We start from the raw sequence: 23,399 nt of genomic DNA, 5'->3' as shown, positions 1-23,399 counted from the left end.
TTTAATGTGGTGGGCAGTGTGGACATCATGAGAGGCACCAGTCGGGGCTGTCTTCCTGCAGAGAGCCGAGGTATGATCTCACTGGATTCCCTCAAGTCTTTATTTGGGAGCTCTCCTTTGCCCTTGAAAATGGTCTTGGGGAAAAGTTCTCCGCAGGCATATTTCTGGGGCCTCGCCTGGTGTAAGACCTCTCCACTGGACCTGGTCAGACAGACAGTGGACAGCCGAGCAGCCTGCGTCCTCTGGAATAGCTAGACCTCTACCAGCACACTTTTCCTCGGCCCAGATACCTCTGCAGGTCCCTGCATAGCGCATAGCTCCAACCTCAAACAAAGACCTACAGCAAGGATGCTTACAGACTTCCAGACGTTTTCTCTACAACCCAGATTGAAATTGTCAGCCAACGTGATAGGACGAGACACTGGGTGTTCCCACCCCAGCCTGTCTTGAACACCCCTGTCTTAGGCCTCACCTTTCAAAACAGTGGCACAAAAATGCCTCTGTGCCGATCACCTCAGGGGCTTCCTCCTCTCAGAACCACAGCTGTTGCCTTGTCTAGCACCTGGGACCATTTATCTCAGGCCTCTACCCCACCTCCCGGAAGCCAAGCCAGTACCCATATTCTTTTGTGGTTGGAAGAGACAGGATGCCTGTGGCTTGTCTGGGCTCCGCCTGCAAGCTCTCTGACTGGCTCTCAAATAACCTCCTCTCACCCTAAGTCAAGAAAGGATCTGTGTGAGGCTGGAGAAAAGCTCAGTGTTAGGAGCACTGGTCCTCTTCCCGAGAATTCCAGGTTCAATCCCCAGCACCCACATGAAAGCTCACAATCATCTGTAACTCCAGTTCTGAGGGATCTGATACGATCCCCTGGTCTCCATGGGCACGAGGCATATGCGTGGTACATAGACACAGAAGATAATAAAAAATATTTTTTAAATAAAAGATAGAAAGGGCTTGAGGAGGTCTTAAAACACTCCGGGTCTCTGATAGTTGGTCAATTTTATTTGCCTGGTAATATCCAATTTGCACGCGCATCACCACACAGAGCAAAGCCCTGGGGCTGGAGAGACGGCCCAGCAGTTCAGAGCACTGGCTGCTCCTGTGGAGGAGTTCATGCACCCATGTAGCAGCTCACAACTATCTGATCTGCAACTACAGCTCCCGAGGCTCTAACACCCTCTCCCGGTCTCCATGGATACCGGGCACATGTGGTACTCATCCACACAAGCAAAGCACTCATACATATACAACAAATATAAATTAGAACAAACTTCCTTCTTCTTTGGAAAGATGCTTCCTCACCTAACCTTGGTCAGTCAGGCCAACAAACGTCACTTCCCACAATTTGCCTTGTTTAGACCATTATGTACTGTGCCCCATCCAACAGAGGAAAAGGATTCAATGCCCTCTTCCTCGTGGACCCGTACCAACTTGTAAGCATGCAGAATTTATTGAGTCAGTGGTTCCACTGAGGAGCCAATGGCGGGAACCTAAAACACCAACTCCTTTACAGGCAAATGCTTGGTGTCCGAGATGTAGTTCCTAACTGCCCTGGCCAGCAGCTTCCTGGGATTGGGGTAACCTTGGGTCCTTTGCCTACCATCTCTCTGCAGAGCTCTTCAGCAGTTACTCCGTTAGGATCTGACATCAGGTTATGTCCTGGCTGCTTGGGAAATGCCTGGCTTCTAATTCCCACAGTCCGTTCATTAAAACCAGGTCCTCACGGGCACAGGCAGGTGCCTCAGTGGGCCTTCCCCTAAGCGTCCATTCAGCATTCCCCCTGCTACACGTAATACGAACAACTCAAGTCAGCCACTGGGAGCTCAAGCTGTATTTTTGGCACTTTAAAGGGCCAGAGTGGGAAGATGGCTGTGTGTTTGAGGCTAACCTGGGCTACATAGTGAGGAAGATGGCTGTATGTTTAAGGCTAACCTGGGCTACATAGTGAGTCCCAGGCAATAGTTCCTGGGCTAAAGACTGAGAGCCTGCCACAAACCAAACCAAATGAATCACTTGGGCATCCCTGCAGCGACCTGGCTGAAGGTGCTCACCTGAAGGGAGCCCAGGACCGGCCTGAGGTGCTCACCCATTGCAGAATGCTATGTGCTACACTCCTGTCCTCTGACAGAGTCTGTGGAACACGTGTCTGAGACTCAGCTGCAGTCTGTAGGAGGGCGGATGCATAGATTTATACCGCGGCTTGGTATGCCCACAGTCATGCCCAACTGTGTTATTAGAAGTCCCTGGGACTTGGCTACTCATGCTAGACCTGTCCATGCTGGGCTGCTCTGGCCCTTGGTGAAATGAACCTGCTCCTGGAGAGGCTGGCCTTGTCATTGCTCAGGTCCCTCTTGGACATGCATGTGTGGCACATGCCCTGGAGCTGCCACACGAAGGAGTGATAATGACCTGGAAAGAGCCGTGCTCTGCAGGTCTCTGTGGGTCACCAGCTAAGTAGTTCCTGCTGTCTCTTCCCTCTGATACCCCATGGGGCATCCACCTAGCAGCCCACACCATCCTTCTCCTTCTGGCCCTCTCCCCCAAGGCTGTCTGCTTACAGCTTTGGGCTAGCATTCTGTCAACACCCTTGCCTCCACCTCAGCCACCCGTGTCCTTACTCACCTGGATGGGAGCCTGGCGGCACCGTGTCCTTACTTTCCCGGGGTATGAATGTGTGGAGTTACCAAGGCTGTTGCCTCCACCCCTTAACCTGCTAACCCGGACCAGGTAGGCCACAGGTATACTCCAGCCTCAGGCACTCTAGCAATGGGCTCTCTTCTGGTTTGATAACTCAGAGTTGATTCTCTTCTGACTCCTTGAAGTGAGATTCTTTTTTTTTTTTTCTTTTTTCTTTTTTTCAGAGCTGGGGACCGAACCCAGGGCCTTGCGCTTCCTAGGCAAGCGCTCTACCACTGAGCTAAATCCCCAACCCCCTAAAGTGAGATTCTTAATTAGCAAAAAGCCTATAGACCAGGCCAGAGGCTGGGTATAGTGGCACAGGCTTGTTGTCCCAGCATTTGGGAGTTAAGGAGGCAGAGCGACTGGTTCTGCTCAAGTCCAAAGTCAGGCTGGTTTATATATGGGGAGGGCGACACAGTGAGACTGTCTTAAAAGGACAAAACCAAAACTAAAATCAGAACCAAACACACATAAAAACAACAAAACAATCAAAACAAAACAAGCCAAGCTTCGGTATGAGAGGACAGCCAGCCCCCCCCCCACACACACCAAGGATGCATGGAACTATAGAATGATGACATATCTGTGACTGGTTCTGTTAGTCCTGCCAAATTCCCACACACTTACTTGAGAGGTTTGTGTCACATTCTGATATGATGGAACAACCTGGGATGGAGACAGGGGGTCAGTGCGCCTCTGCTCCTGTACTTCCAATACCCCCACCCCTGCTCCAGCCTGAGACAGGTCTCAGCCTTAAACTGAGGCTAAGAGGGCCAGCACTTTCCCCAGGGATGCTAAGCATCGGACACTGGGAAGATCAACCTCATTTCTCAAGGACTGGGATTCCTTCTACAGCGAGACAGCTTCTAACAGAAGGACCAGAACCACGGATAGGAACTGAGCTGGGCCGAAGCCTGGTCCTCCCTGGGCATCCTCTCATGCTGGCTAGTATCAGAAAAAGCTGGTCCCAGTGAGTAGGCTTTTTGCATTTACCTTCCACTGGGCCCAGAGAGCTCAGGGTCACATTCACAGTGCTGTGGAAAAAGGCTCAAAGCTGGCAAACAAGCCAGGCGGGGGCACACAGTTCAAGGTCAGCCTGGCTGAAAGGCTGGGGCTTAGGAGGGGCTCCAGACACAGGGCACAACCCTGGCCAACAGTGATGAGGTCACTTCCTGTGGCCAGCACAGCACAAGGGTTAGTGGGGATAGCCTGTGCCACCTACCTTCCCAAAGCTTCGTCTCAGCCTGTGAATAACACTGAAAAGAAACTTGGCTGTTTGCTCTGTCCACAGTCTACTCCTCCGGGATGTTCTGTGGCAGGCACCAGTGATCAATTTATTGCTCAGGAGGGGGTGTGTTAGGAGCCCCGAGCACATTTGCCTGACACCGCTGCCCTACATTGTACGGTCTTGTGGTCCCTGCCCTGCACCCAGCACAGTTGCTGTCCTATCCTGAAGTTACTCTATTTCTGCCACAGGGGAGCCTCAGGCGGAGCGGCAGTAAACAACCTTCCGGAAGTAGTACTCAGCTTCCTAGTTTAGAAGACCTCAGGCGGTGTTTGTTGAATGAATTGGTGAGTGAATGAAAGGGTAGGTAAGGGGTAGCGGGAGCAACTCCAATGCGACCACTTTAAGAAGAGCCCCGGGACAGAGCATGTGCGACCCACTGCAGCAGGAGATCCAGCACTGTGACTCAGCTCAGACCAAGGAGCCCGTCTAAGGGAGCAACAGACGGCAGGAGCCCAGAGCTGAGGTGATCATCGGAGAGATGGGGGTCCTGCACACAATCCCGACTTCATGCTTAGGAACGAGATGCAGCCGCGTAAACGGCGAGAGCCAAGTGGAACACACCAGCCGGTTCGCTTTGATCAAATATGTACAGACATTTAAACCACGAGGAGGTAAGTAAATGTCGCCAAATGTCAAGGAACGAGATGCCGAGACCTGGATTAGAGGAGACACGAACAGTGTCCCTGCTGGGGCTGATCCTGTCAGGACACGTGTTCTGACACTAAGTGCACGCCACCTTTGATCTTCCCACTGTCGGCCCTGATGGAAGTCGGAGCTCAGTGGTCTGTCTACTGAGCATGGAGCTGAGCAGGCTGTTAGCTCTCCCCGGGTGTGAGCTGGAACCTGGAAAATGGCCTCAGAGGTTTCATCCACGGTTCTCGGATCTAATGATCCTGAGACAGTAAGGTGGAGCATCAGGACTGCAGGACCGTGTGGTGGAGGCCGCTCGCCTCACAGCACACAGGAGGCAGAGAAGACAGGACACTCTCAAACACCATGCCCTCCGTGGCCTACTTCCTCAAGGTCTCGCCTCTCAGAGACTCTGGAACCTTTCAAAATCGCCTTATGCGTTCCAGGAATGCTTTAAAGCAAACCTTAGAACCAGGTTAAGAAACACCAGAGAACAGGCAGGCAAGAGAAGAGCAAAGCCTACTTCTCACCCAACAGACATTAAACTCCGTCACTGAGCCTACCTTTAAAGACCAATGGCAGGCCATCCAGTTTCAACCGGAGGTTTAGAGGGATAATCGCTGAGCCACAGTAGTAGCTCATAATTGTAAACATTAATTACCACGGGGTAGGGAATGCACTCTTTAAGTTGTGGGCAACCTTCTTTCCTCAACAAGTAACCTAGCCCTGGCTGTCCTGGAACTCGACATGTAGACCAGGCTAGCCTGGAACTCAAGAGATCAGACTGCTTCTGCCTCCCTAGCACTGGGATTTAAGGTGTGCGCCACCACCCCTGGCTGTATCATCTCACTATTAAATCTTGCTCTCCGAACATGAGGTTTTTGGTTAGGTCTTCTTTGGTGCCTTTCAATGATATAATTTTATAATTATATGTATGCCTCACGCTTTGAAAACACTTAAGCACTCTATTCTTTCTGGCAATAAATGGAATTGTTTTCTTTTTTAAGAATTTTATTTTGTGTGTATGATACTTTGTCTACATGTGTGTCTGTGCACCACATGTCTGTGCAGTGCCCATGAAGGCCAGAGGAGGCTGCTGAGTCATCTGGGACTGGGGTGACGTGGTTGTGAGCCACAGTGTGGGTGTTGGGAATCTAACCCAGGTCCTCTGAAAGAGCACCCAGTGAGGGAAGCACTGGGCCGCCCCTCCTGCCCCTAAGCTGTCTCCTTGGTCTCCTGTCTTGTGTCGCTCATCGCCGATGTACTGAGATGATGACCTCACAAGCAGGAAGCCTAGGGGGCAATCCCATAAACAGGGCATGGTCCATACATGCAATCCCGGCACTAGAGAGAGGTGGAAGCACATCAGAAGTTCAGGGCCATGCCCTGCTGCACCAGGAACTTTAAGACCAGCCGGAGAGACCCGAGACCCTGTCTCCAAGAGTCAACAAGGAAAAGAGAAAGAAAAGAAGAGCACAGAGGCCAACCTCCGACCCATTAACCACGCACTCAGCAACTCTTGTTTCCTGTCCTGCTCAGCTGCCTCACGAGGAGGAGCAGTGCCGTGCTGCCCTCTCTGCTCCTCGAGCTGAGTTTCTTCCTCAGGAAGAGAGGCAAAGGTTAAGCCCCTTCCTGCCTTGTTATGCCATCCACAGCAGAAAACGGCCCCTCCCCAGCTCCTGGTTTGAATCCCACCCCACTGAGGATGGCCACACCCATGCCGCAGGGATATACCGGTCCCCAACCCCAGGCCTGACCCACAGCAGAGCGGACCGTGAAGTGGTTTGGGCAGATTTGGAGTTTATTTGCTGCAGTTCCTTGGAGCTAGTTTACAAGGCAAAAACGAAACAACAACAATAATAATAATAATAATATTTTTTAAAAACCCTGTCAACAAGTTTCAGTCATTTCTTTGTATTTTGACAAATCTTTTTTTTAACAAATACAAAATAATCTAAAAGGAGAAAAACTATGTGTGGATTATGTACACCTCTGATAAATAGACTGACACTGAGCCGAGTGGGCCTGCCTGGGACACACCTGTGAGAACTCGTGTGCAGGAGGGGCTCTGGCACTGGCCTGACTCCCCACACAGCCTGGGCAGGCATTGACTGGTTCTGTGGCAGGAGGCTCAGGTTTCCAGCCTGGACCTCAGCAGTCACTGTCACCTTCACACACTGAGCATCGAGCACCTAAAGCCACTCGAGGCCGGATCCTGCTGGATCCACAGGAGGGACCAAGTGCCACCCCACCCCCACCCTTCTCTGCAAAGCTATTTCCAGAGATGCTGACCTCCTTCTGAGATCAGAGGCTGAGCTCACACAGCCCAGTGGGGACCCATGGCTCCTCCACCTGCCTGGAGGCAGCGTTCTGCCACCAAGGCCTTGGCCACGTGGAGGAGTGTGCCAAGACATCACCTGCCACCTGCTCTGCCTAGACTGGCATGCTAGCCCTGGCCAAGGAACAGGAGCTGCCCTTGAGAGTCCCTGAGAGAACGGCAGGAGATGCTGCGTTTCATGGCTCCCTTCACACTGAGTTAGGAGGCCAGGGCTCACTCATGTGTGTGCTGTGGTATGCCATGCCATAGAGGGCAGGGGACAAAAAGGCCACCTTACCCTTGCCTGACTGCACTGCAACCTACTGAGCAAGGCCCCTGCTCCTGGAGGCTACCACAGAGTGCACCAGAATAGTCCAGTTGGGGCAGCTTTTGAGGCAGAAAAGGCTGAAGCCCCAAGGGGATCAGGTAAGACCTGCTCCTTCCTCTAGAACGAGGAGTGGAGCTCTTGGGGAGGAGAAAGAAAAACCAGCTATGAAACAGTCGCCACCCAGCACCATGGGTGAGCTCCTCACAGTTTTGGTTATTAGGAAAATGAAGACTTTCCATTCTAAAGAGCAGTGGGCCTGGGTACTGAGGGCCGGGCAAGGCGCTAACCACCTTCACCCTGTCCCACAGGCACTGAGTGGGAGCTGCCCAGACTGCCTGCCTGCTGCCCTGCTGGGGCCCTGAGGCCTCCCGTGTCTGCTGGGCCCTGCCAGCAATCCTGCTTCTGCCCCTCTTGCCCACACAGTCATGAGGCAGCAGCCCCTGGGGTGCCCGCAGCCCCAGAGCCCCCTTTTTAGGGGAAGCTCCCTAAGCAGGGCACAGGAGGGCAGAGAACAGTGCTACGTTCACTTTTGCTTTAAAAAACAAAAATAAATCTTTATAGTGTGTGGCTTCTCTTCCTTTCCTCCTCTCTCCTCAGTACATGAGAGTACATCCTCACAGGCATTCATGGAGCAGAGGTGAAGGCCCTGGGCCAGGAACACTTAGAGGTAAAGAGCGAGCTCCCTGCGGTGCCCTCAGCCCTGCTGAGCTGAGGCGGTGAAGCAGCGCTGGTTCTGAGCAGCTCCAGAGCCCATGAGTGGGGCAGCGTCTCCAGCTGAGCCCTCTCCGCCCACCCACCCGTCTCCCACTTAGAAAACTGCAAAAGCTGAAGCAAGTCTCTAGGAGCGGAGTGGGCAGGAGCTGGCAGAGAAGCCCTCTGCTCTCCTCTGCTGGGCTCCATAGCGCCCTCAGGGGAGGCAGGAGAAGGGGCCACAGCTTCACGGGCTGGCCGTGCCCTGGCGCACCCTCAGTGCCTCTTTGTGGAGGAGACCTTCTTTTTCCGTGCTGCAAGCATTTCGTAGAACGGGTCTCTGCTGATGGCGGCTCTGGAGTACAGAGAAGGAAGAACAGGCGTGAGGCAGGTCAGCTGCCGCTCTCACCAGGATCACCCACCCTCACTCTGTCCACAGGACAGCTTAAGGTGACATGTGGGGACACGCAACAAAGTAACTGTGGAGTTTGTGCCTTCTTCCCACTAACAGGACTTAACATTTGAGAGTTGAACCATCTTACGTTCCTCAGCTGAGTCCCAAGTGTGGGAATTTGATTTCCCCAACCAGTGCTCTGCAGCCCTGGTGCTGTGCTTAACGCATGCTACAGGTCACTCCACACATGGTGTTCAAGAGGCTGCCATGGACTGCAGAGGGACTTCTGGGAGCTGATGTGCACCAGCTCCATGTGCATGACGGCTGTTGCTGGGGCCCAGTGCAAAAGGGCTCTAGCCATGCTGCCTCTCCAGCGCAGTGAGGGAGGTGCACGTGACCTGCACACCTGACCTGCACTAGACAGTGGCAGTGGGTAAGGCCACAGAGCTGCCACTTGGTCTTCTAGGAAGCAGAATCTGTGTGATGGTTATGGGCCACCAGTGACCTGGAGCCTGGCGTTCTGTCTCTCTCCCTCCCTCCCTCACCCTCTGTCTCCACACCTCCCCTCTCTCTGTCTCTGTCTGTCTGTGTGTCTGTATGTATTGGGGGTGGGGTGGTATCTGAACTGTAGTTGCAGTCCCTGCCCCTGCCTCAGCTCTTCTGAGCTAACTGAGTCTCACCACCACAAGGACTCGGTCTCCAGAGGAACAAGGCTAGGCAGTCATTCATTCTCAGGGTAGGCAGTCATACATTCTCAGGGTAGGTAATTCTACCTTGGCTCTGGGGTGAGCCCTTTCTGGCTGCTTGTCCTTGTGCAGCAGCACCCATGGTGCCCACATGAAAATATGCCACGCCCTGTTAACTGCGGCTAAGCCTTTTGGAGCTGGGAAACCTCTCTACACCCATTGGGCACAGTCTCCCCATGGCTGACAGTGGGCATCCCTGGCCTACCAAGTGACTGCTTGCAGCCTGGACTCTGTTGGATCCAGTGTCGAGATGGACACATGCAATGTCAGCCTAATGTCATTAGGCTGTTGGGAACCTCTAGAAAGAGCAGCTGCTAAGAGAAAGGTATGTCTTGGCCTTCTACAAAACCCTGAAATATATTTCCCCCAATGCTCTCTTGTTCTACCCCTCCTCATCTCAACCAGAAGTACTGTAAAGGTATCATATCCATGGTGAGCACAGTATCCTCCTGAGTCACCATATAGGTCGAAACCTCACCTACTACTCCATGTTCTTAGCCTGGCTGTGTCTCAGTTCCTCATCTTTGGAGTGTGGCTTACCATCTTCTGGGCTACTCTGCTGGGATGGGCATACAGAGACTATGCTACAGGGTTTCTAGCATTTGCACATCCTCCACAGACGCTGAGCCAGAGCTCCCAGGGAAGCATCAAGAATATGTTGGCAGTGGGATAGTCATGGGGTGCTGTCAGAAAAGCTTGGCAGCCCCAGAAGGCATCCTAGCATCCACCATAGAGGCCCAGCATCCACCATAGAGGCCCAGCATTCACCAAAGAGACCTAGCATCACCATAGAGGTCTTCCATCATCATAGAGACCTATCATCCAAAGGTTCCACAGGACTTTAAAGAACTCTCCACTTTTCTGACTGTAGCAGCAAACACTTATGAGACTTAAAATGTATAAAACCAGTCAAAATTTTTTTGAAAGAGCATTGAGGGGAAAGAGCCTCTGCCAAAGCCTATTCCACTAACAGAAACCGTGTGTGTTCTCATGGGAAAACAGCAGTCCACACAGGGCAGCCTGCGGCCATGAAGAATGTGATATAAACCAGGGCAGCCCTGGGAGTCAGTGTCAGACGGCTACTGGACTGAGACAACAGTTCCAACTCTCACACTAGACCACCGGCAAAAATGAACTCCCAACGACTGACATGCAGGGCACAGGAATGCAGGGTGCCCTGTGCTCCCAAGCCTCAGGTCTTTCCCAGACACACAGCCAATGCTCAGAGGACTGGCTGTGCTGAGCCTCCTTGTGTGTGACTTGTAGCAAGGAGGCAGCCTGGTCCCGATCTGTGGACTAGGATTGAACAATGGCTGTCACTTGGGGACGAGATCTACCTGAAGGCAGTGTGCTTGAGCCATCAGCCTCAGCTCTCCGCCTCAGTCCTCAGAGCAGCTCTTGCAGTTTGGAATTACAGAGGAGGGCAACACGCCTCAAAGACAGCAAGACTCCACTGGTGACCCCAGTCCTTGCCCCACCCCACCCCCACCCGCCTGCTTCCTTCTCTAGGAACTCTGATCACCATCTTTACAGAGCCGGGCACCGACCCACTCACTGTTGCCTAATCTTAGCCAAAGTACTAACTGGTTAGAGTGAGGTAGGTCCGCGACACTCAGTCAGACGATGTCTGAGAACACAGACAGCCTGTGACCTGATGGTCTGCACGTCTTCCTCACTTCCCAGGTCACTGAAGCCCGGACAACAAGGAAAACTTAACTGTGAGACTGAGGTGAAGCTTCAAGAGAATATAGGAAGCCCGAATTCTTTTTTCTTTCTTTTTTTTTCCGGAGCTGGGGACCAAACCCAGGGCCTTGCGCTTGCTAGGCAAGCGCTCTACCACTGAGCTAAATCCCCAACCCCAAGGAAACTTTTTTTTTAGAATATTTATTTTATTATATGTGAGTACACTGTAGCTATCTTCAGACACAGCAGAAGAGGGCATTGGTTCCCATACAGATGGTTGTGAGCCACCATGTGGTTGCTGGGAATTGAACTCAGGACCTCAGGAAGAGCAGTCAGTGCTCTTAACCTCTGAGCCATCTCTCCAGCCCACCAAGGAAAACTTTCTAAGGAAAGTACCTGCATGTTTCCCGACAGCCACAGTACCCAGGACTGTGGTTAAGTATATATTACTGGGGGAAATACTTGCCAAGAAGGTAGAAAGCCAGAGTGCTCAATGGCTATCCTCCTGGGACAGGAGGAAGACTGCCTGTCAGCCCAGGCTTCATGTGACTCCTAGGGGACAAAGCTGATGAATCTGCCAGTGGGCTTTGCAAAACCTATTTCCAGTCAGGCCACACTGTCCCTGAAGTAAGCCTCACTCCGTGGACTGCGATTAAAGGTGGACTTCAAGCCGCTCCCTTCATTCAGACCATCTGTGTTCTCACATCACAGGGTGACGGGCTGGGGCTCTGCTTCACGACCTTACATCAATGCAAGGACCTTCTACAACTCTCAGAACCTATGGGCCTCAGTTTCTGTATCTGCAGCTGTCCCGAGGACGGGCCCACTGGATGGAAAGGTCTAATAAAGCCAAGGACTCTTCACACACTTATCCCCACCTGGGTCTCTGAACTGTCTGAGTACCTAGGCTGGAGACAGGCCTTACTAATTCTCCAACAGGCAGGAATCCAAAGGCCTGCTGGGAAGCAAGCTGGGAACCTCCCTGAAGACTTTCAGAGTTGGTGGGACAGGAAGTACAGGGGAGGACTCATGAACAGCTCGCCTATGAGGGAGCCACCTACTTGATGCACTTGATCCAGTCTTCCTTCTCCTCAGGAGTGGGGGCCGAGATGCGGTACACAGTGTGGTTCCCTTCCACCACTCGTCCGTCAGCCTCTGTCTTGCAGGCCTTAATCACCTGGTCTTTATTGTCAGGGATATAAAGCTCAAAGCAGTTCTGAGAAGAAAACGACAAAGTGGCAGTCAGAGTTTAGAAGGCTGCTGACCCAGGAAAGTGTTATTTATTTCCAAAGACTCTTTACTTTTACTCTCAAGAAACAGGTGTCAGAGAACACCTTCAGAATATGTACTTCTGAGGGCGAGAATATAAGGCAGCTAGTAAAGTGCCTGCTTCAGAAGAGTGAGGAGCTGAGTTTGATCCTGCATTTACAAAGCCAGGCATGGACCAAGTGTGGTGCTGCACACTTTCATCCTGGCACTCAAGAGGCAGAGGCAGGTGGATCTCAGTTCAAGGCCAGCGTGGTCTACAAACCCCATTCCAGGATAGCCAGGGACACATAGAGAAACCCTGTCTTGAAAACCAAAAATAAACAAATAAACATATAAGTAAAAATAAATAAAAAATAGCGGGCTGGAGAGATGGCTCAATGGTTAGGAGCACCCGACTGCTCTTCCAGAGGTCATGAGTTCAATTCCCAGCAAACACATGGTGGCTCACAACCATCTGTAATGTGCCCTCTTCTGGTGTGTCTGAAGACAGCTACAGTGTACTCATATAGATAAAATAAATAAAACTTAAAAAACAACAGCAAGTCAGGTGTGGTGGCATACACACAGACTTGCAATGCCAACAATGGGAGGAGAAGCTGGGGGACTGTTGGGACGCTGGGGCTGGCCAGCCAGTCCATCAGAAAAACCCAGTTCCCAATAAGGCACCCTGGTGTGTGTGTGTGTGTGTGTGTGCGTGTGTGTGTGTGTGTGTGTGTGTGTGTGTATGTGTGCATGTATGTGTGTGCTTGCCCGAGCACTTGTAAATGTGAATGCGGCATGCCACGTGGGCATGGGACACAGAGGCCCAGCTCCAGTGTCAGCCCTTGTCTTCTACCTTGTTTGATACAGAGGGGCCTCCGTGTTGTTTTCCTACTGCACACACTAGGTTAGCAAGTCTGTGGCTTCCGGAAATTCTCTTTTCTCCATCTCCCACCTCACTGTGGGAGTGCTGGGACCACAGACACACATGATCACACCTAGTTTCTCTGGGGATGTGACCTTCCAGCTCTTGTCTCATGATTTCCCATCAACCCACCTCCCCAGCCTGAGACTTAGTTCCTGAGGAGTGACCGCATGCACACACAAGTGCATAGACACAGTTCCTTCCTATGGAAAAAGAAGCGTGGAATAGGACGTGCCAGGACGTCAAGTGTGTTTTCAGGCCTGCTGGCTGAGATGCTGGCCTGGCACCGGCTGGCTCCGCTCCTGACAGACAGGAGCGCGCACTGAGCTGCAGGTGAGTTGCTCCCAAGCCATATAGTGCATCAGATTATAAAACTGGCACCAGGCTATGGGTGCTCACAGCTGTGAGACAGTTCCCAGGTCTTGGTTCAAAGTCAGCATGTGACAGGAAGCAGAGCAGAGGACTTGCAAAGGAAGGACAATCAGAACAGGGGAGGGGGAGGGTCAGCTTTGGTTCTCAGGTTCTAGTGCTCCCCACCCTGGGCACAAGCAGGACACTCACCGGCTTCTTGGAGTCTTCCACCTCTCGGATACTCAGGTTCTCCAGGGGGATGATCCCGCGGGGCTCTTTGTCCTGGACAGGTGCAGGGAGAAAGGCTTCACTCTCCATGGAGCAAACACCTCCTTTCCCTCCCTAGGTCCATCCTGACTCCTCCCTCTCAGCCCTCAAGCTCCCAGGTTGGCCATGCTTGGGTTCTACAATAGGGCAAGGGGTCAGGAGTGTGTGGTGTAGCCTTTTACAGATAAAAAGGCCAGAGGGGGGGTTGGGGATTTGGCTCAGTGGTAGAGCGCTTGCCTAGGAAGCGCAAGGTCCTGGGTTCGGTCCCCAGCCCTGGGGAAAAAAAAAAAAAAAAAAAAAAAAAAAAAAAGGCCAGAGGGCTCAGCAGGTGCCATCAAAGTGTACCTGACCCATGGGGACTCAAGCAGGAAACATGTCAGCCTATTTTCCCTAAGAAAGGGCCTTCCCCCTCCTCCTGTCTGTCTGGTTTTCCTTTTCCTCCTCTTGGTTTTGTGCCACTAACTCCTGGGAGCCTTTCCCAGCCTAGGTCTCCATACTCCTGCCCATGCCCAATGGAGGGACTCCAGCTGAATTTCAAATTGCCTCCTGCTCACGGCCATCACCCAAATGTGTGACCTTAGAGAAGCATTGTCTTTTGGGCAGCTGCTCCAAGATCCATATTAGTGCTGGAGCTCAGGTCCAGACAGACAGGTCTCACCTTCCCTCTGCCTCATCAGCCAAGGCCCTCACCATGGGCAGACTCCTACCCCTACCAGTCGGCTAACATTGGCCAAAGCCTGTGGTTTCTCAAGCACACTGACTAGAGTTACACACGCACAGTATGTCAATAACAACCCCACCAACCAACCAGCCAATCAAATTCAGTTCTATAACCATATAAAACAAAAACAAACAAATATGTCTTTCAGACATTCCTCCAAACCCTCTGGGAGGTTAGCCTCTTCCTGCCAAGCATTTAAGGACACCTGATCTGAGCTGCTCCTCTGAGCTTCCAGTATGAGAGGTTACCTACAGGAGACACAGCTTTCCCTGCCTCATCTCAAGGTAACTGAGCTAAGAAATGCTGGGCTCTCATCAGCACTGGTCTACTCCTCAGGCTCTGTCCACACAGGTAACCTACCCCACCTTTGCTCTCCTGCCCCCATCCCCAAGCCCACCTTCTAACTGGGTGGTTTGTGTCACATCTATTACTTACGTTTCTATCACAATAGCACTGATGTGCTTTATAACGCCCATGATATGTTCTATAGAGCGTGGTATGGTGTGGTGGGAGGGGCGACCTCCGTGGGCCATTGCTGAGGCACCCCTCCCCCAAGGTCCCAGCCATATGAGGTATAATATACAATAGAGTTTATCTGGGGCATGGGAAGGGGAGTTGACAAGGGGAGTCGAGGCAGAGAAAGAGAAAAGACAGTGAAGAATGGGGGGGGGGCTGGCCAGGAACACTTGGAGAGAAGAAAAAGGGGAGAGAGGGAGAAGGGGGTCAGAGTCAGAAAAGAGTCAGAATCAGAGCGGAGGGAAGCCAACCAGTTCCCTGTACAGCAAGCCAGGCGACCCTGGCTGTTGCTAGGTAACTGTCGGGTGGAGCTGCCGGGCAGAGCTTAGCAGGAAAGCACTGCTCAAGGGCTCCTTCCTTAGGGTAACTCACATTGAGTCTCCTAATCTTAACTTCCAGGCAAAGTCCTCCCAGAGGCTGGTGGGGTGTGGGAGGGAGTCAAACCTGGGGACACATTGTCCCTGAGTTTGTAGCTCTCCACTACTGCACTGCCTGAGGCCCAGTCTCCACATCATTCTGAGGGAGGGCACAAAAGGCAGAGGACCCTGTTGAAATCCACCCTGGTCCAGAAGACCTCTCCTGGTTGGGAGCTTGGCGAGGTCTAAGTGCGTGGGAGAGAACCCCCCTACTGTGGCACGTGGCCACATGGCCCCTCCAGTTTTCAGAGCTTTTTCACACTAAGTTTTCCTGCTGGCTGAAGCTTTCTCTTTGTCCTTCCTGCAGGTACTGAGACTCAGGAAGGACATGGTCTTGGTGAGGATCTCTTTGCAGCCATTATACAGGGTAAGGCTGGAAGCACGTTTTCCACTTGGGGATGGTCAGCATCTCACGGCTGTCATCCTCTGGGGCACTTGGGGCCTCTTGGACTAGCTCTGTCCGGAGTCATTTCCTGTGTCCTTGTACTCTTTCTGGGAAACCGCTGTTTCTTTCCAGTCTTCCTACTGTGTTTCTTTTCAAGAGCATGTCTGTGTATCTGCTCGTGGGTTCACTGTCCCTGTTCCTGACTCCCAACTGCAGTGGGCCACTCTTGGAGAGCACTAGCAAGCAGTCCTTCCCCGCCTGCGAGCGGCTTTAGCCTCCAGCTGCTCTCAGTCAGAGCCTTCTTAGCCAACTGTGTCACTTGCAGAGTGGGGGGCTAAGCTGTGAACGCTGTGGGTTGCAGGCTCACTCCTCACCAGGCTCTTCTCACACTGACCACCCAGTCTGCCTGAGATCCTTGCAGCCCTATCTGGGGCATCAGCCACTCACAATGGCAATTACAGGAGGGAAGATAATGCATTTACCCAGAGTTCCCCAAATCCTTCTATGCACACACAGGCCCCACCCTGAACAGTGCTAAGAGGATCCTTTGGTCCAGGGACTCACAGTACTCCCCCTATCTGGAGGGGGAGCCCCAGGCTGCTGTAGGGAAGGTGGCCACCTGGCTTCCTCAATAATTCCCGGCCCACTTCCCCACTCCTTTCTTTCCTCTCTACTCTCATTTCCAGGCTACATGGTGCCTGAACCTCTTAAGGATGCTGATGTTGAAGTGGGTTGAGTCAAGTTATCCTAATGCAGACCCTCGTGTGAAGCCATGGCTTCTTTACTCTCTCGCCTGCAGGGACTGAGGTAATGAACTACATGTGCGTGGTACATGACCCGTGTTCCGGATGTGCAGCCATAAAGCAAAGGGCTTATGCCATATTCTGCGCAGGAGTGAGGACCAGCTATGAAGGGCCTTGTGACAGCCAGGGAGACCACTGGGCCCTCTGCTGGTCTCCCCCAGGGGTTCTGCAGGCTGGTAGTGGCTGAAGTGAGCCAGGACACTCACTATGCACATCCCACAGAGGCCACAGAGCACTGAGAACTGTGGTTCCCAACAACTGGAAGTCATCTTCCTGGCTATAATTCAAGTCCAAGGTATGAAACGGGGTTGCTGTGCAGGACCCTCATTCTGCATCTTATGTGATTTCCAGGGGCTCAAAGTGTAGCTCGGTCAGAGGAGCTGGGTCCTGTCCCTAGCACCAAAATTAAAAATAAGCAAATAATTCTATACCAACTTTATACGCTCCTAAATTATCTGTATTCTCCACAAGGACAGAAGTAGCCGGTACTGATGCCTGAGGCCTATATGATTTCTTGTCTTTTTTTTTTTTTTTTCCTGGAGCTGAGGACTGAACCCAGGGCCTAGCAAGTGCTCTACCACTGAGCTAAGTCCCCAACCTGGGCCTATATGATTTCTTAAAGCAAATACCGCTATCTTTGCAAAAATATGACTTGCTCATTATAAAGAACTTAAAATACTGCAGAAAAGAATCAAGGAAAAGTTTAAAACCACTGCAAATCAGATGACAAATGATGACTGCATGGACAGGAGATGGAGTGCGTGTGGTGCCGAGACAGGGAAGTTCTGGGAGGACCGGCTAGTTCATGTAGTATTTTCATAAAGGATGTCCTATTAAGAAAAGAACTGAAGCTGGCTGTGATGCCACATGCCATTAATGCCAGCACTTGGGAGGCAGAAACAATGGATCTCTGAGTTAGAGGTCAGCCTGGTCTACAGAGCAAGTTCCAGGACAGCCAGGGCTACACAGAGAAACTCCGTCTCAAAATAAACAAACAAACAAACAAAAAACAAACAAACAAAAATAAATAAATATTCAAAAAAAAAGAAAGAAAAAATGAGGCAGAAAATGAAAAAATGTGGAACTTCAAGGTAAGTATATCCAGCCCACAAGCCCATTTTTAAAGCAGCCTTATTAGACTTGCAGCGTTCAGCCATTTTGTATCATGTGGTTCAGCTTCCGCAGTTTGAAAGATCAGTACTCCTCCTACTGCCTGGTTCCTGTGTCACTGACTTCTTGACACTTTCTAAGTTCCTAATGCTCCCAGCCTGCACTGCAGCCACAGGGTCCAGCTACTCAGCATGGAGTGAATCCATTCCTGGTCTTGGCACAGTTCATGTCCCCGCTGTGCCTACTGTTTCCGTACGTGGGATGTTTTAGCGTCCTCTACAGTTAGGTGTACCTGAGTTCCAGCTGTTCGTGTCTCTCATGAGTCTGTTGAAGAGCATTTCTGCACTGGTCCTGCCAGCCCTGTGGCTGGCAGCAGCCTCAGCAGAAGCCCACGTTTTGGAAGTCTTGTTCTGGTTGCACAGCTCAGCGTACCCTGCCTGGTCACTCCTCCCATCTCTGCACACTTCAGCACTGGCCCTTACGTCCGCATGCTTGGCCTGCGGAGCTCAGCACTCCTGCCCCAGGTTTAAGTGAAAAAAGTCAGCATGCACCCACCCCCACCTTCTACATCCTAAGAACAACACCCCCCAATATATCGAACTTGGCTTTTGTAGGTATTGTCTGTTCCAGCACGGAAACAGTCTCCTGTCCTGGCATCTGTTAGCCTACTTCTCATGTTGTTGCACCTGCCTTCCCTGCGGGCAGTGAGGGCATCATTAGTTAATGTGTCCCACTCCTTAAACCCTCACAGCCTTGCTAAAGAATGAGCAAGTGATTCAGAAATACACCGCTTTGGCGCTTATGAGCTGAAGTCCTGGTCTGCCTTCTGGGTCACTCTGGTTATTATTTGAGTGACTCTACCACTCTCTTCCTGGAACCTCTGGGGACCAGGTGTCTGACTCTGTAGACTTGTTTTTCCGTAGTGCCATAAGAGAACTGGGGGAGCTCAGGTGAGCAGGTCCAGGGGGAGCTGACTCCACCTGTTGGCTCACAGAAGCTTCACCTCACAGAGAGTAAGACGCTCACTTCCTCACACCCTTCCCACCCACAGTGGACTTTCCTCCTCTTACAGCTCTGCCCCCACTCACATCGGCCTGCCTTTTCCTTCAGGCCGAGGGCGGAGTGGGCTGACCTCAAGCACAGGCTTCAGGAGAGCCACTCTGCAGCTCAGCCGTAACGTCCTTCCACTGCAGAGAGCAGGGTGGCAAGCCCAGCTGTGCCTTTTCCTGTCTGGCTGCCCTCAGCCACCCCTCCCAGGTTCACCAGGGTTACTCTGTGTCAGTATTTCCTATCCCTTGCTAGAACAACTCTCCTTGCTGCCTAACCCTATGAAGTCAAAACAAGGAGGGCTTGGGAAGGTGGGGGCGGGGGGTCCTAGAGAGAAACCTACTGAGCCTTTGGTCCACAGCACCCTGGGGATGGAGCAGAGGGGCTCTTTCTGACCATGTCCCTTAGTGCTGGGAAGACTCGGTACAGAGGAGCAGCGCCAGCTGCAGAGCTTGTGTGGCGAGTGAGGCCCTGGGGAGAGGGAAGAGGCTCGACACGGTTTGCTGTCATGTCCGCAGCTCATCATCAGCACGAATGAGAGAACTGAACCTGTAACTCTAGGCAGCTAGCCTGGAACTCACTATGTAGCCCGGGTTGCCCTCACTCTTATGGCAATCCTCCTGTTGATTGTTCCACCTTTACCATGAAGGAGGCTTCCTTCAGCCCTGCTTCCTCAGAACAATCAATGACTTACTCAGTGAAGATCCAGCCTATCCTAACCCAGTTGGAGCCAAGTCCACTATGCACAAGAAGAACCACCTCTGTGCTTGCTGTGCCCAGGAAGATGTCAGGAACAGCAGAGGGCCATGTCACCACTGTGGAGTCATGGCCCGAGACCAGCAACCTGTGGCTTTCTGGGTGCTTTCCCATAGGAAGTCTGGAGGGATTTTACTGTGTACTTTTTATTCCTACAGCTATAAAGGGCACCTGCAAGTGACAGGCTCCTGCCAGATCTTATCCCAGTGAACAGACAGCAGCGGAACTTCCGTGGTATAAGGAAGCATCACTTTCCCAAGCCGCCAGATTTCCTGAGATGACCTGCTCCCTCCTGTGCCGTCTCACTCCTCTTCCTCTGTTGTATCTCTCACACTGAGGCTGTGTCTTCTGAATCAAATCCTTCAGCATTGCTGAGACCCCAGAAAACCTGAATTCACCAAATCACAGCTATGATCCCCTTCACTAGGTTTTTGGCAACTGACCCAGTTCCAAGTTTCCAGCCCAGCTCTGAACAAGCTCCGTATCCATGGCTCCCTCTCAGTTCTGGCACTTGGGCCTCCTGTGTCTAGAACCGGGTTGCAGCCTCCTGGAGGACAGCCTCCACATTGACAGCCTCCACATCGTGTTCAGGTGTTCTCCTCCTAGATTTAGTTCCTCTCTGACCCCCACGGAAGTAAAAGAACAGATCTGACTGCCTCCCTAGGGCCTCTTCTAGCTGTGTCTGGGTAGAGTGGTTTGGAAGTGGAGAATTGGCCCATCCTGCCCCAAGTGGACCAGCAGATGCTCACCGTGGTGTATTCAAAGTAGTAAAGGCAGTTGTCAGTCAGAATGAACCAGCGCCTCTTCCAAGTCTTTACCCTGCCACCTGAGAGCAAAAAAGAGACACTCTTGACAAAAGACACCCAAGTGGGTGATGCTACACACACACACACACACACACACACACACACACGCACACACATACAATACATACATATACACACAAACACACATACATACACACACAAACACACATACATACACACATACACATACATACACACACAAACACACACACACATGCACACACATACAATACATACATATACACACACAAACATATATACATACACACACATACACACATACACACACACACACACACACACACACACACACATACACACAGCTTTCTTCCCAGGGAGGGTGTGGGATGGGGCAGGAGAACATTTAGACCATGGCAAAATTTCTATCAGTGACAAGACACAGCCAAGACAGAAGCATCTTTCACAGAGTGAAAGTCTATGGTATGAGCAGAGCAAGCCTGTCTGGGTGACACCCTGAGATGTCCTGGACAGCAATGAGAGCACGGGCTGGGGAGGAGGCTCAGGGTGACGATGGTGCAAAGCAAATGTCCCTGAGGCTGGAGAAACCAGCCACAGCCTGTGACAGAGACAGGCCAAGAAAGGAGAAAGGAAGGGTCAGCATCCTGACGCAGGAGGCATGGGCACCTCAGGGGTTCCATGGAAGTGGCAGGAGAGGAGATACAGAGTGAGGTACTGTGAGCCTTTTAAAGCCAAGCCTTGGCTTCACACCACCCACCTGCCTGCCTATAGTGAAGCCCCACACTGACTGGAGCCTCTCAGTTAGTGTCCCTCCGGAAAGTCATGTCCCAGAGTTGTGGCTATGAATCTTGGTGAAGCAGGATTCCTTTACCAGGAAAGCACTGGCTCGTCCAAGAGGTGGGCTCGGAAGCCGTTCCTACTGTGGACTCACGTGACCCTTACAAGAGGCAACCCCAGCATCAAGGAGGTGGTGACTAGCTGCTGCTGGAGCCTTCCTCAGCCCTCCTCCATGCTAGCAAGACTGAAGTAATGAGTGTGGGGTCCTCAAGGCTGTTCTGCATTGGTACAGGGAGGGTGGGGTATGTTTAACTGGGCCCACTTTGAAGGAAGCTAAATCCTCACTTGTGCCATGCTCAGGATCCCCATCTTCCCCACTTACCTCGGGTCGAGGAAGACTTGACATGAACTACTCAGAATGACCCAGGGCCTTCCCGTGGCGTTGCACAAACGCACTCTGTCCCTGTTCCTTAGCACTTGCCCTTTGCTAGGCCCTAACTGTGGAGAACAGCATTTCTTGAGTCTCTGGAGGGCAGGGGAGTGGCACACCTGCCATGCCTACTCCTCTGCCCTTTTGCTAACAGCCATGCAGGGCCGGGCAACTTGACGAGGCTATTCCCAATGCCAGCATCTGCCTGAGGCTCATCCCTGGACTGTGAAGGAGGAGGCCCAGCAGAACAGGTTAGGGCCTAGACTTCTATTTTACAGCTCTGCCTGGTGTCTGAGCTCCGTGGAGGGTTGGGGAGGTAGATGTAAGCAGCCATGGTTAACTCCATGATTCAGCATGACTGAGATGTAGGTTCCCAGAGGGTGTGTGCCATAAGCAGTCACGTGCTGTGGCTCATGTGTGGCTATGGTGGTGAGGGACTCTAAGTTTCATGGTTAAGTGGCGTGGATGGGAAAGCCATAGGAGCAATGCTACACGCACGTGGATAACAGGGCGGAGCTGCACAAGTGAGCACGTGTTCGATCTGAAGGCAATGTGTCTTAGAGCGGATCCTTCCCCGCTTCTGAGCCTCTCCTCTCGGGGAGACCATTCCCCACCCAGGCCTTGCACAAGGACGGTCCACCCATGCTGACCTCCCATGCACTCTGTCACAGGACTACCCCAGGTGACAATGGACTCAGGAAATGATGAAGGAGTGAGTTAGATACCAAAAGAAACAAGATGACAGGGATTGAGGGGAAAAAGCAAAGCTGGGAAGTTCTGTCTGAAGTTCTGTCTGGGAAAAGCTTCATTATGTCCCCTGGACAGATGGACGGCTGCTGCACCACAGAGCCCTCTACCACAAAGCATTGCTGCGGGCCCACGGGACACTTCCACGTGGAAAGAAAAACAGACATGGGACAAGCAGACAGATCAATGTGCGCCTAGGACAGTCCCTGTGGAACTCACAGGACCCCTCCCCCGCAGGTTTTTCAGGCCTCCCTTAGACAGAAGGGCTGATGCTGTCCCAGCAGTCCAGCCGCCTGGTCCCAGCACTGAGGGGTGCTGTGCTTGTCCTCTCGGGGGTCGCTCTGGTCTGCATGCTTAGGCACAGACTGAGGAGCATTCTGGTCCCTCCAAATGTTTCCCCACATCGGCAACAGAAAACTCCGAGGCCGACTTGTGTTTTGAGGAGACTCTTTGAAACAGAGGGTAGTTTACACCAGAGGAGACACAGACAGAGGATTCAGGCTGTGAGTCCTTTCCTGATACCCAAGAAATGGAGTCAAAGGACTATAGGTAGGGGTTTCTGGTTTTGAGGTTTTAAAATTTCCACTTGTGAGTTTAGAAGACAATACTTGTCTTTTTCATGGTAAAGCAAATGCCCCATATGTCAACTGTTTAATCTTTCCTAACATTGTCAACCACAGTGTCAGAAGCACGTGACTTTGGGAAGTTACAAGATGACCCTAACCGTCCTCTCTGCCCCTCACCCCAGAGATCAGGCTGATGCATGGATGGCATCTGAATTCAGTTATGCCCAGGAGCATGCAGCCAACGTCCTCTGCCTCCTTGGCTGGTTCTGGGCTAGCACTGTTTGACTACTCAGGTAGTTCTTGGAGCTCTGGCCTGGCAGCCGCAGCACTGCCTCTGTGAACACTGCCCCAAATCCCTGATCCTGGCCAGTTCCCTAGGGACTGTACAGTAAGTTAGAAGCAGCATTAACACTATTACCAGCAATTAAAAAACAAAATAACCAAAAATAACAAAATCAAAATAAAGAACGAAACGCTGCAGAATGACAGTGGCCTGGGCAGAGTGAGCGAGCAGGTTGCAGGGTTACATACCTCCTGGAGTTTGGGGCAAGGAAAAGGAGAGCCAAAATCATGGAAACATATAAATGAGGGAGAAAAGAAAATTAAAACAAAGAAATCAAACCTGATTTTTTAATCTTAAAGTGCAGCATACCAGTCACATTTATGTATGCCTGGAGAGGGAGGTCAACCTGAAAACGCCACCGGGTAAGTGACCACCCATGCTGTGCGGCAAGATTGGAGGTGTTCCCCACACGGGCTAACAGTGTCACGGATCCGTTTTTGTAAGGCCAGTA

The 23,399-nt window shown here is 51.9% G+C and overlaps 1 protein-coding gene across 2 annotated transcripts in view; it reads right to left on the bottom strand.

Annotated features, from left to right (window-relative positions):
- Positions 1 to 6,377: 6,377 nt before the first annotated feature.
- Positions 6,378 to 23,399, bottom strand: part of Cyth1 (cytohesin 1) — an 81,575-nt gene continuing 64,553 nt past the window's right edge. Inside the window, exons 10-13 of one of the 2 annotated variants that reach the window (XM_032914528.1) lie at positions 20,050 to 20,126; positions 13,490 to 13,561; positions 11,817 to 11,971; positions 6,378 to 8,287 (exon numbers count right to left, since the gene is read on the bottom strand). In XM_032914528.1, coding sequence (XP_032770419.1) covers positions 8,209 to 8,287; positions 11,817 to 11,971; positions 13,490 to 13,561; positions 20,050 to 20,126 — 383 coding nt within the window. In that variant the 3' untranslated portion in view covers positions 6,378 to 8,208. Of the gene's footprint in view, positions 8,288 to 11,816; positions 11,972 to 13,489; positions 13,562 to 20,049; positions 20,129 to 23,399 lie in introns of both variants that reach the window. The other variant, XM_032914529.1, reaches the window with a different exon arrangement.

The sequence above is a fragment of the Rattus rattus genome, chromosome 9, assembly GCF_011064425.1.
Source record: "Rattus rattus isolate New Zealand chromosome 9, Rrattus_CSIRO_v1, whole genome shotgun sequence".
In the NCBI taxonomy this organism is placed as follows: domain Eukaryota; kingdom Metazoa; phylum Chordata; class Mammalia; order Rodentia; family Muridae; genus Rattus; species Rattus rattus.
This window is presented reverse-complemented; position numbering and strand designations above follow the sequence as displayed.